The following is a 12629-nucleotide window of genomic DNA, read 5'->3' on the forward strand; positions in this document are numbered from 1 at the left end:
GAGCAGAGCAAAGCTTCAGTAGATCCCTCACTTTCCTGAAATGTGAAGAATGCTCGGGACAGCTATTTGCAGAACACAGTTAGGGTGGCCTGGCCAGGCTGTTGCAGTGAGGAGTGTGATTTGCTCATGCTGAGATTCTATCAGGGCTCCATTTTCAGTATTCACAAGACCACTTTGTCATTTTGTTTGGGGAACAATAAGAGCCAACAGATATAAGCGCAGCTCTGAATTGGAAATAGGCAGTGCTTCTGTGGACTGCAGGGATATAGGTGGGAAAACCTTAGCCTTAGTTGCAATTAATAAATCACCTTCTGCTTACTGGAATCCACTGAGGTGTAATGCTGGCTGTAAGGTCGGTCTATTATTATTCAGGTTTAAATCAACTCTCAGATTTGAAGCTTCCTGGCTTAAGTCCTGTAGAAGTTGCAGTGAAGTAATGTGTGTCGTACGACATCGAGAGCACATCATTCTGGACCTGAGAACCAAATCTGCACGCGGGTATAGGCGCTCTTAATCTCTACATTTTGTGAGTGAGCACCTGCTTCCTGTTTCACAGATGCAAAGGAATGGGCTGCCATCGCATGATGCGGTTGCCAAGATCCTGCCTGAAAAACACATCACCAGGTATGTCCTGTCTCAGCCTGTGTGCTCTGCAGAACGGCGGTAAACGTATTGGACTCATGCAGTGATCCCACTTTCAGTAGAAAGTAGAGTCTACAGACAAGCCAGGACAGCCAGCCAAGTCAGATAATCAGAATTTTAGTCCAGAAAGCAAAAGAAAAGAACAAGTCGAAGAATGAGATGGATTGGGGTCCAGGAAACCAATCTGAAGATCGAGAACAATTTGAGATAGTTGGATACAGGAGCATTCAGATGAAAGCTGTTTCCAGCACTGGGTAATCTCCAAATTGAGAAGACTTCGAGCTTTCATCCCCAACAAAACAACCACGCATTTCACCCCACTGGCTGTATTCACACAAAGACTTAGTTATTGAATTAATCCATTTTCAGGGTTCGCAGAATGCAGTCATTCACAAACAAGCCAAACTGGCTGCATTACTCCCAGGTAGACTACTACTTCCGAGCAGCTTGTTCTTGCAAGCTTGCATTTCTATGCATCTCAGTCCTTTGACCCTCTTCCTGGAGAGACCATTGTTTCTGAGGGCCTGAAGTTTGTCCCAGGGCACCTGGATCGGAGTCCAGGACTACAGATTCCACACTTACAAGGGCCAATGCTTGTGGATTCACTGCTTGTGAGTCCTACATTGATTCTTCTTCCATCTTCTGAGAAGAGTCATCTGCAAAGAATACAAAGGATACATGTTGAGGATTGTGCAGTCCTTTCTTAGGAATTTTCTGTCACAGTGTCCATCCCAAAGACTAGTTCAGAAGCAACAGTGGGCCAAACTGCGTGTTACAGCCAGTACAGTTTTAGTAGAGCTATAAGATCTGAGCTGCAAAACTCCAGATGAATGCTAGATGGGCAGCCAAGATGTATAGTTTCCTGTATCTCTTTATTGCCATCTAATGTCATTTGGAGTTTTGCAGCCTGGATCTGCAATCTGCAAGTTTAAATAGGGGCTTTTTTGCTATTGAAGAGCAAAACTGTAGTGCATTTATAGTTTCACATTGCACAAAACTACACCAGGTGCACAATAGACCATGTATACATGGGGAAAATTGCTTGCAAAAAACTTTGCTAGGGACTGCATCTTAATAAGCAATAATTATTAATTTTTGGTGTGTGTGTGTGTTAGCAGAAAAGGCATAGAAATATGAACCTTTATGCAGTCTTTTTTCTCTTCAGTTTTGCAGGCTGCTAAAGAAACAGATCAAAATAAACATGATCAGGCAAAGAAGGAACTAAGCTAAACTGAAACTGAAGGATTTGCCCATCTCTTGTTCTCATACATTGTTTGTTAATTTTGCAGGCCCGTCATTGAAGAGGTCCAAGATCTGGTAAGGCTATTATTATTATTATTATTATTATTATTATTTAAAATATTACAGTATTTGCCTCTTCCTTCCATCCTTTTTTATCTTTTGTTTTTGCTTTAGAGATGTTGATCAGCATAACATATGGGCATCCATTTATACTACTAAAACCCTTGTGTCTGTTGATACTTTGTAACCTTCAACTGGGCAAAACTGTGTATTGTAGGGCAACCAATTTCTAACCAAGATACCTTAAATGGGCTAATTTACAGAATGCATCCAAAATCCAGGACCCATGACTCCCATGGAATTGAAATTTGGCACATTTTATAAAACATTTTATGACATAACAAAGATCATAAAACATCTTATGGCGTAATACAAAAGGTCATAAAACATTTCCTGTGCCCAACTCCTGATATTTGACTAGGCTATACAGTTCCATATGAATGACATGGGTTATTTTCAAGGCAGATACATCTTTGAAGGTCTCCCTGGATTTTTTAAAGACCTTTTCCATTTGTTGAAGGCATTGAGGAATCTGGTAAGGAAATATCTCTGAAACAACCCAACGGGTCACAGGTTGTCGACTGATTTTACAATAAATCAAAAACATCTACCCCTTTTTCACGGCTCCCGTGAACAACCTACAGAATGGTTTCAGAAAGAGCAAAGAAAAAAGCAAAGTGCTTGACAAAACTAATCCTTTTCCTCTGACTTGAAGGAACTGCAGAGCTGATTAATAGCATGGCACTAATCCTGCTGTGTCTCACCCTTGGAAATTGTAAAACCATAAGAGAAAGTGAAGTCACTTGAAAGGGTGTGTGTGTGTGTGTGTGTGTATTTGAATAAGATGTGAAATGTTGCCCTCTGCAGCAAAGAAGTAGATTAGCAGAAGGTACCTAGCAGGTTGGTACAAAGTGATCTGAAAGCATGAAAGGCAAGTTTGACTCCAATCAGCAGGCATGCCTGTGAAGGAAGGTGAGAAAGAAAGGGTGGAAAAGTAAAAAAAGAAGTGAAGAATTCAACTGAACCACTATTGGCCAACGTAGATATGGTCAGGTTTGTTCATTGTCAGGGGTGTCCCCAAGGTATGGTCAAAAAATCAAGATGGTGGCTGCAACTGTGCGATCAAAACTGTTAGTTCTATATTCAAAGGGTTTGTCCAGACTGAAAAGGAGAAAGAACAGAGGTCTTCAAACAATTAACCCTGAAGGAGTATTTGGATAGCAGATTGCATGGAAAACCATGATTCATTTGGCCCTAATTCCTAGATATGGAATTACTGTTTTGAATTGTCTTTATTTTGGGGGTTTATTAAGATTGGGATTATTAAAATTGTTGTCCAGTTAGGTATAGAGCCTCGTGTGGCACAGAGTGGCAGGTGGCAGCGTTGCAGCCGAAACTCTCCCCACGACCCGAGTTCGATCCCAGCAGAAGCCAGATTCTCTCTCGGGTAGCCGACTCAGGTTGACTCAGCCTTCCATCCTTCCGAGGTTGGTCAAATGAGTACCCAGCTTGCTGGAGAGGGTGACGACTGGGGAAGGCAATGGCAAACCACCCCACTCTATAGTCTGCCAAGAAAACATTGCGAAAGTGGTGTCTCCCCAAAGGATCAGACATGACTCGGTGCTTGCACAGGGGACCTTTCACCTTTCACATTATTAGGTATAATAGCACACAACATGTGCTTTTTAATTTGATTCTTATTATAGTAGACAGAAATGTATAGAATAGTGGTAGGAAGGGAATAATTAAACACGTTTTATCCTTTGGAGGGGACAAAGATGTTTAGGAGGCTTATATGAACTTTTTTTTCTCTATTTTAATATCAGGGGGAGGAGTAACTGCATTTGGTGATTTTTATTATGTGTTAAAGTGAAATAACTTATAGAAATAATGTGGTGTTTTAGTTTAATGTACTGTAGAGTAAGAGATCGGTCATGGCAATTTTTGTATATCCTTGCTGTTAAGTCAGAAGCCACATCTTTTTGTAAATTTGAAAAAATTTTATCTTGTGTTTCTGCACTCTTTTAGTTTTTTTTCTTTCTTTGTAGTTTTTTGCTTTTTTGTGGTTTTTATTCTTCTCTTGAAACCTAATAAAAGTTACTATTAAAAAAAAGAAATAAGGAAACATATTTCCCCTGACAGCCTGTCAGGAGGAAGGTTGTTCCAGCGTCAAACTTTCTGCCCATGTGTCAGTTTCTCTCTGGAAGAAATCAAGGGTTTTCACTCGGGTGCTCAAGCAATCAGTCGGTATGGCCAGGGTGACCCAACAATTTTTGGCAGGCGGAGGCCTTGTCCTAAAGGAGGCATCACCCTCAAAGTGCAGGAAATCAGTCTCCTTGGTCTATAAACAAATAAACCAGCCTTATCTCTTGATGTCATGTTGAAGATTTGGGGAAGGCCGAGAATGCAGAAGGTCACCCCTTTCGGAAGGTCACCGTTTGGCATAGGAAGAGGTCTGCCAGGGTCTCACAGCCATCCTTCGCTAAGGCTGCAGCATCAGTCCCAAACCAAGACAGCTTCCTTTTTCTGCTCCCAGTAACAGGTTACCTGTTCATTTTGCAATTTTACCTGGGCAGGTGTGCTGAATTTCCCTGCTTGCCCAGAAGGATTTTGCTGATCTGGGATGGTGCTAAGCATGCAGGCTTTAAAGGAGGGCTAAACTACAGTTTAAAGGAAGAATACAATTCAATCCCAAACTGGGAGAATTGGAGGGGATTGAGAAATGCCTTTTCTGCATTTCTGTTTTTATTTCTTCAGTGTTGTTTTCCATTTTAGCCATGCAAACTGCAAGCATGGCAGGCAGGTGACCCCCACCCCAAAATCAGGGTCAAAGGGTTAACATTTGTAATTGGTGAAAAATCATCCTGCATTTGCAGAGTTGAAGGACTACAATCGGGGGTAAACTGGCTGTTTGTTCTCTCAAAACCCATTCTGATGTTCTCATGGAGGTTTAGACAATCCTGAGATCCACCTGCAGCTCTTGAGCAGGATATCTGAGGATAGAACCTCCAGAGTTGGAGGCAGTATATCTCCGAGTGCCTGTTGATGGGAAGCAAAGGCTGGTCAAAGACCGTATTAAAGATACTTGAATGTGATGGGAAGCAACGCCAGCAAAGGATGTTGACTTCATGTTCAGCTCAAGGCAGTTCTTAGACGCATTTGTTCAACCACCAGACCTTCTCCCTGCTCTTTTCATGCACTCTTCCTTCTTCCCATGAACCCATGTCACAAGAAATCCACAAAAGAATAATTTGTGGTAAGAGGAAATGCAGTGAGAAATGGATCTGCGCTAGGAAGCAGAGTCTGCATTTTCACAGTGGGCAACTCCTTTCTCTGTTTTGTGTTCTGCTTTCCAGCAATCTTGATTGTGCTTACAATGCAATTCTTTGTTCTGAAAAAAGAACTAATGAAACACGGTGTGTCTGTGTCGTCTGGATTTAACCATAAGCTTTATATTCATTTTATATTGCTATCAATAGTTATTCGATGGCTCTTTTTTCCCTCTTTATATGCTTTTTCCGGGGGGGAGGGAGGTCGTGTTTAATTTATTTTAATGTATTCTGCACTGAAGCACCACTATTATTCCTTTCCCCCCTCTTATTTTATTTCAATAACTACCGCAATAATGCTGTTAACAACCAGTAGCCGGAGATGGTGACTGGGAAGGCAAAAGGGAGGGAGAAAAAGAATCAGCCCTCCAAACAGGGAACCAGCAGACCTGTTTGAAGGTACAATTCTTGCCATTTGCACAGCAGCAACTTGGGAGGACAGTGGGGGGATCTAACGTAGTTTACAACTAAAAGCCAAGGCTACATGTGCCTCTGTTAGAAGCTGAGCTGAACAGCTGCTTTAGGATGCAGAATGCAGCCAAGGTTAGAGGGGGGAACCTGCAGATTCTTGCTGACGTTGAGAGACTGAGGCCAAACCAAGGGGGGGGCGGGTACCAATCGAAGCGAATATTTGTAGCTCAGGGTTGAGCTGTGGAGTCCTGGGTGCTCCCTGAGCCTTGTTGTTTTCTTGCAGACGTTTCATTGCCAGACTAGGCAGCAACTTCAGCGCAAAGAGGGAGGGGGTCTTGCTCTCAGTTTATAGACCATGGCTTGCCCTGCTTGTGTTGGTGGGGGTGTTGTTCTCTCCTTGGGAGATATATGATAGGTATATCTATCTATCTAGATAGATGATAGATAAATGATAGATAGATAGAGATAGGAGATAGATGATAGATAGATAGACAGACAGACAGACAGACAATAGATAGACAGACAGATGATAGATAGACAGAAAGACAGACAGATGAGAGATGATAGACAGATGATAGATAGAAAGATAGGAGATAGATGATAGACAGACAGATGATTGATAGATAGATAGACAGATGATTGATAGACAGACAGACAGACAGACAAATATAGAGACAGACAGAGACAGAGAGGATCAGACATAGCTGGACCCTGGGATTCACTGCCCCAAGCAGTGGTGCCCAACACTGCTTCTTAGGATAGTTTTGGGCAACTCTGTAGAGGATAAAGCTCCCGGGGGTGGCTAAATGTCCTCTTTTCAGCCAGAGCCTTTGAATATCATTGATTAGAGAACCCCAGCCGAAGGGGCCATTGCCACTTTCGGATCTTGCCAGCCAGCTCCCCATCATAATCTGCTTTGTTGCTCTAGGAAACAGAATCCTGGGCTAGATAAACGTCTGGTCAAAATGAGTTCGTTGGGTGTTAGTGCAGATGCAGCATCCTCAAGAACCCCTGGAATTTTTGGCATCCAAGAAATGTGCCAGTTGGTAGTGGGGCCTGAAAAGCCAGATCCAAAGCTTCGACTGCTGTGCTCTTGGGCAGATGGGGAAGGGTGAACAGGCCAGAGGCTGAGCATTTTCTGTCACCATTTCATTTCCTACCCATACTGTATGTAATGCATGTGATGGTTTTATGATAGAACTGATGCTGAGTAAGTATAGAAGGTTCTGGTCCAAAAGCAAGTAGGTCCATGATGAAAAGATCAAATTGTATAGATTTGTTCAGTGTATCCCTGATGTTTATTTGTCTCCTTCCTTCCTTCCTTCCTTCCTTCCTCCCTCCCTCCCTCCCTCCCTTCCTTCCTTCCTTCCTTCCTCCCTTCCTTTGAAAGGAAACAGACAACTACCGCGCAGCCCTGCAAAAGATGGCGGATGACATCCTGTCTTTGCGCCGTCATATTTCCACGCTGGAGGCGGAAAACAGTGCGTTGAGGCGCACTCTCTCCTTGCATGAGGATGTTGGCCGGGCCCTCTTTCAGGACATTGACCTGGATGTCATGACCAAGGCAGAAATAGTCGACAGAATACGTAAGGGAATTATCTCCTCCCCTTCTGCCCGTTCAGTTGGGGGAAGGGCCCCTAAAAGGTCTACTTGAAGGAAAGGAATGAAGGCATCCCAGAAGTCTTAATTTTCTTAGAAAACTTGTGTTACATTTGTCCATGCAAAGGACCTCTCCCTGCAAAAGTTCACTTTGGGTGCACAAATGGCAAGACCGCCAATGTCATCCCATCGTCTCTGCTCAAACAGGAACATTTATTGAATTCAGAATGTCCTCATAGGTCTAGATGGAAATTGCTATGGCCTACACTTCCCCCAAGGAAGCAGGCCAGCTTATGAAAATGGCCCAGTTTCTGTCCTCTGCCTGTTATATTGATCATGAGGAGACAGTATGGGACCGGTTTAGTTCTTGCTGGGACTTGTCAGATTGTAATGGGAAGAAGGAAGGACCTTGAGGGACAGGAGGAAGAGCTGCTCCCAAGGAAACGCTCAGATAAATGAAATCTGAGTCCAGGGCAGAACTGTAATCTGAGAAAATTTCTCAGACAAGACCTGCCCCTTCCAGTTCTCATGAAGATAAAGGGATAAAGGGAAGGAGGGGGGAAGAGCGTTCAGACCTGCAAGGTAACTACAGTAAAAGTAGCATTGGCCTGCATGACTTTGGTTTCCTAGTCTGGTCTACCTTGAAGGGCTGACCCAGACATACATGGCCAGATCTTATGCTATAGGCTTCTAACCCTCTACCAGGAACTGAACTCATGAATCATCACACTTCTAGACAGTTGTATACAGCAGAGCATATTAGCTTTAGGACCTATCTAGGTCTTGACGCTCAGCCTGCAAAATCATTGCTAGTTTCTCCTTTCCTCTCTTTGCCCTTCCCACTCCTGTCATATTTTTAACTGAAAAGTTTCCATTTAGTGCTGAGTTGATCCATGTTGGTATTTTTGAAACCTACAAGTCAGGTCCAATCTTTCTTTGGGGAAGACGTTGGGGAAATGGGGGTTGCAACAAGAATTGCACTGGGGAGTGGGACACCAGAGACCATCCCTGCTCTTTCCCGTGATACACCATTAAACTTTCTCCCCCCACCCCACTCCCGCTGGGCGTTTTGAGAGTTGCAGTTCCAGCACATCTGGAGGGCATGAAGTGGGGGAAGGATGATATACATACCAGGCTGGCTGAACCGATGGCCTCATTTAATATTAGCCCATTGCTTAAATTCTATGACTAATATGTCAGATAACTTAAAAAGGGTATCCACCATTGGGTTGGTAGAACTCTGACTACCTTCAATGGAGTTTTTTTTCTTAGTGGGTCTCAAGCAAAAATTATCTTCTGGGGCTCGGGAGATGGCCCGGATGAAGGATCGGATACAAAGGCTGCAAAATGAACTGATTCGGGTAAGCATTCTTGGGGTTCTCTCTTGCTGCCTCTTGCATTGGTCTTGCCTTCTCCAACTTGAGGAGACAGCTAAGTCTTAATTTAGTCATTGGTCCTTGAGAAGAAGATAGCAGTTTTTCCTCCCATCTACATTTTTAAAAATATGTAATACATAGGAAAGTTGTGCAACCCTAATGCCTACTGTTGTGTTGGGCCTATGGAAGGCTGAGTAAAAATGCTGAAAAGTGAGCTGTCACCAGATGCATGCTGGTGGGTCATAATTTCCCAGAATGCCCCAATGCAATACTCTATGGCAGTGTTCTCAACCTCGGCAACTTTAAGATGGGTGGACTTCAACTCCCAGAATTCCCCAGCCGGCATGCTGCCTGGGGAATTCTGGGAGTTGAAGTCCACTCATCTTAAAGCTGCCAAAGTTGAGAAACGTTGCTTCATGGCATCTGGGGAAATGGATGGTAACTATCAGGAAGCAGGCAGCCAGAAATCTTAGGCTACTTGCAGATGTAGCAAAAGAAACTCGCATCATTTTTAACTGACATAATGTTTGGAACCAGGTAATGAGAATTACTTTTTTGCCTGAAATCCTGGAGGTAGACAAATCACCCAACCTCCATGGAAACTGGTTCCTATGAACTTTTTAAGGAGGACTCCTGGCTCATGCATGTCTTCTTGAGTTCCTGAGTTTATGTCTGGTAGCCCAGAAGGAAGTGTCCTCTGAATTTATGTGGATTTTTACAAAGAAGATTCACAAATGTTGCCAATTTACTGCTTGAAGATCCTTCTATTAGGGAATGTTTTGGTGGAATCACATGGATTTTCCATTCCAGGACAACTTGGGCATTCTGGTATGGGATCTTTCTTTGAATCCCCAGAACAATCTCTGATCCATGCTTGTCCCAAATGCATGCTGGGGAAGTGGTCCTGACCCCAGACTGATGGGTTCCTCTCCTCTCCCTTTTTCCCTTCCATCAGAAAAATGACCGAGAGAAAGACTTGGTGATGCTGCAAAGAGCTCACCAGCAGCAGCAGATGGTGCTTCGAAAGTACCAGGCCAAGATAGCCAAGATGCAAACCCTTGAGGATGCCGTCAGGCAGCAGGAAAAGGTGCAGGGCTACCATCTGATACTTTCGGGGAGGTCCTTAGGAAAGAGCGAAAGGGCCTTTCCTGCAGTTATACTCCTCCATTTCCACAAAAGGTAATCGAGGGAATGGAGAAGATGCTGGAAGAGAAGATGAAGAAGAAGTTCAAAGAAGCCCAGTTTGGAGATGTATCCAGAAGGGCTGGTAAGTAAACCACAAGCAAAGCAATTTCTTTTCTTCATTTCCAAGGGATTGGTGGCCATTCTGAACAAGAGGGCCAGGCAACCCATTTCTGTTCCCATGGATTCCAGTGGTCCAATTATCTGGCAATTGAGCTGCAATTTCTTCCCTCTGTTTTCAAGAATGGGAACAGTGATTATGATGTAAAGATGACCCCAGATCTTGGAAGGGCAAAATGTCCTCTGGAATGCTTCTTCCTAGGCCTGGTGGAGCAACACCAGTCCTCTGAAGAACCACCAGATGTGTTTTTTTTTTAATCTGTTCAATTGTGTCTGATTCTCGGAGTCTGCCCGGACAAATCCTTGCAGTTTTCTTGGCAAGATTTTCAGAAGTGGTCTGCCATTGCCTCCTTCCTAGGGCTGAGAGAGAGTGACTGGCCCAAGGTTCCCAAGCTGTCTTTGTGCCTAAGGTAGGACTAGAACTCACGGTCTCCTGGTTTCTAACCCAGTGCCTTAACCACTAGACCAAACTGGTTCACCAGATGTTACTATTTTAATTTCACACAATTCACCAAATGTAACTTTGGACTATTATGGCATGTAATACAACCAAGAGAGGTGTCCGCAGTTACATGGGGGTCAGCCCTTCAAGATAGACCAGACTAGAAAATCAGGGTTATGAATGCTAATACTATTTTTATTCTCAGGTTACAGTAACAGAATCTTGCAAGTCTGAATATGCTTCCCCCCCGCCTCCCTTTATCTTCAAGGAGACTAGGGAGGGTGTTGTCTGAGATGCTTTCTCAGGTTACAGTTCTGCCCTGGACTCAAATTTCTTTTATCTGACTGTTGTCCTGGCTGTGGCTCTTCCTCGTGTTCCTCAGGGTTATTCCTACTGGCCATTACAATGGGTGTCTGTGAGCATTACCTGGAGATCTCAAACATTTACAACCATCTGGTTGCCTGGAATTTGCAGTCCTCAAATCCTAGTGAGGATCTTGGTTTGTTTCTTTTCTTTTTTTTAATAGCCAGTGAACTCCTTTTGTTGAACATCACGTATCTTCCCTGTTCTCAGTCTCAGGTGACGACTGGCCCAAAGATATCTTCCCCACCCTGTTGATGGAGAACATGAGGCTACGAGATGAACTGGGGAAATCTTCTTTTCATTCACCCATCATACTGCAGCAGCAGGCATTACCAGTAAGACCCTCTGACTCAATAACCATTTCTATCTCTCCCTCCCTCTCTCACTCTAACCTATCTACCTAATTACAGGTAGTCCTCAACTTACAACCACAATTGGGACCAGAACTTCCACTGCTAAGTGAGGTGGTCGTTAAGTGAGTCATGCCTGACTTTACGATCTTTTTTGCCACGTCATTAAGCGAATCTAGCTTCCCCCATTGACTTTGCTTGTTGGAAGCCGGCTGAGAAGATTGCAAATGGTGACCACGTGATCCTGGGACACTGCAGCCATCGTAAATACATACCGGTTGCCAAGTGCCTGAATTTTGATCATGTGACCTCAGGGATGCTGCAACAGTCATAAGTGTGAGGACTGGTAATAAGTCACTTTTTCCAGCACCATCAAACTTCGAACAGTAGCTAAACGAATGGTTGTGAGTTGAGGACTACCTGTGTATATCCATCCATCCATCTCTCTATCTTCTCTCTATCCCTCTACAGTATCTTCTGTTTTTTCCTTCTCCTGCTGCTGTCTCTTTCTCTTTCTCTCTCTCAACTATCTATCTATCTATCTATCTATCTATCTATCTATCTATCTATCTATCTATCATCTATCTCTCTATCATTTATCTATCTCTCTATCTCTCTATCATCTATCAGCCATCTCTGTCTCTATCATCTATCTATCTATCTATCTATCTATCTATCTATCTATCATTTATCTATCTCTCTATCAGCCATCTATCTCTCTATCATCTATCAGCCATCTATATCTATCTATCTATCTCTCTATCATCTATCTCTCTATCATTTATCTATCTCTCTATCATCTATCAGCCATCTCTCTCTCTCTATCATCTATCTATCTATCTATCTATCTATCTATCTATCTATCTATCTATCTATCTATCTATCATCTATCCATCCATCCATCCATCCATCCATCCATCCTCTATCTATCTACGTTCTGACTATCCATCCACCTATCCCACTTCTCAACTGCCTGAACTCATGTGACATTGCTTCTCACTTGAAAAGAGGGTTTCCCATGGGTCTGCTCCAAAAGGCAGTCATACTGTGGTCTCCAGTGGACACTTTTCCCACCATCGGATTCCTTTAAGTGAATAGATGGGCACTTTGTAATCAGAAGCCAAATGGGCCTTTATTTTTATTTCTTGGCTTTCTCCTCCATTCCTGAGCCATAAACCCTTATTTATGTTCCCCCAGGATGCATTTTCCTCCGGCACAGAAAAGCTCTCATTGATTTCAAAACTGGAGAAGGCTGAGGCACGCATCCTTGCCTTGGAACACCAGGTAATGGTGATTTCCCTACCTGAAATCTCCCCTGGCATGAAGTTTTGATATGATCCCTCCCTAAACGTTCTCCTGAGGCCAGAGTTAAATCCAGGCAGTGTTAATCTGTGCTCAATTAGTGCAGTGTTTCTCAAGCTCAATTAGTGCAGTGTTTCTCAAGCTCAGCAACTTTAAGATGGATGACTTCAGCTCCCAGAATTCTAGAATTCTCCTAGCATGCATGGAAGTC

At 43.4% G+C, this 12629-nt stretch overlaps 1 protein-coding gene across 1 annotated transcript in view; it reads left to right on the plus strand.

Annotated features, from left to right (window-relative positions):
• Window positions 1–12629, plus strand: part of CCDC33 (coiled-coil domain containing 33) — a 110061-nt gene that overhangs the window by 95718 nt on the left and 1714 nt on the right. Inside the window, exons 18-25 of the mRNA XM_063314215.1 lie at window positions 557–624; window positions 1932–1959; window positions 7075–7270; window positions 8556–8644; window positions 9615–9746; window positions 9839–9926; window positions 10977–11101; window positions 12314–12400. Coding sequence (XP_063170285.1) covers window positions 557–624; window positions 1932–1959; window positions 7075–7270; window positions 8556–8644; window positions 9615–9746; window positions 9839–9926; window positions 10977–11101; window positions 12314–12400 — 813 coding nt within the window. The remainder of the gene's footprint in view (window positions 1–556; window positions 625–1931; window positions 1960–7074; window positions 7271–8555; window positions 8645–9614; window positions 9747–9838; window positions 9927–10976; window positions 11102–12313; window positions 12401–12629) is intronic.

The sequence above is a fragment of the Candoia aspera genome, chromosome 13, assembly GCF_035149785.1.
Source record: "Candoia aspera isolate rCanAsp1 chromosome 13, rCanAsp1.hap2, whole genome shotgun sequence".
NCBI lineage: Eukaryota > Metazoa > Chordata > Lepidosauria > Squamata > Boidae > Candoia > Candoia aspera.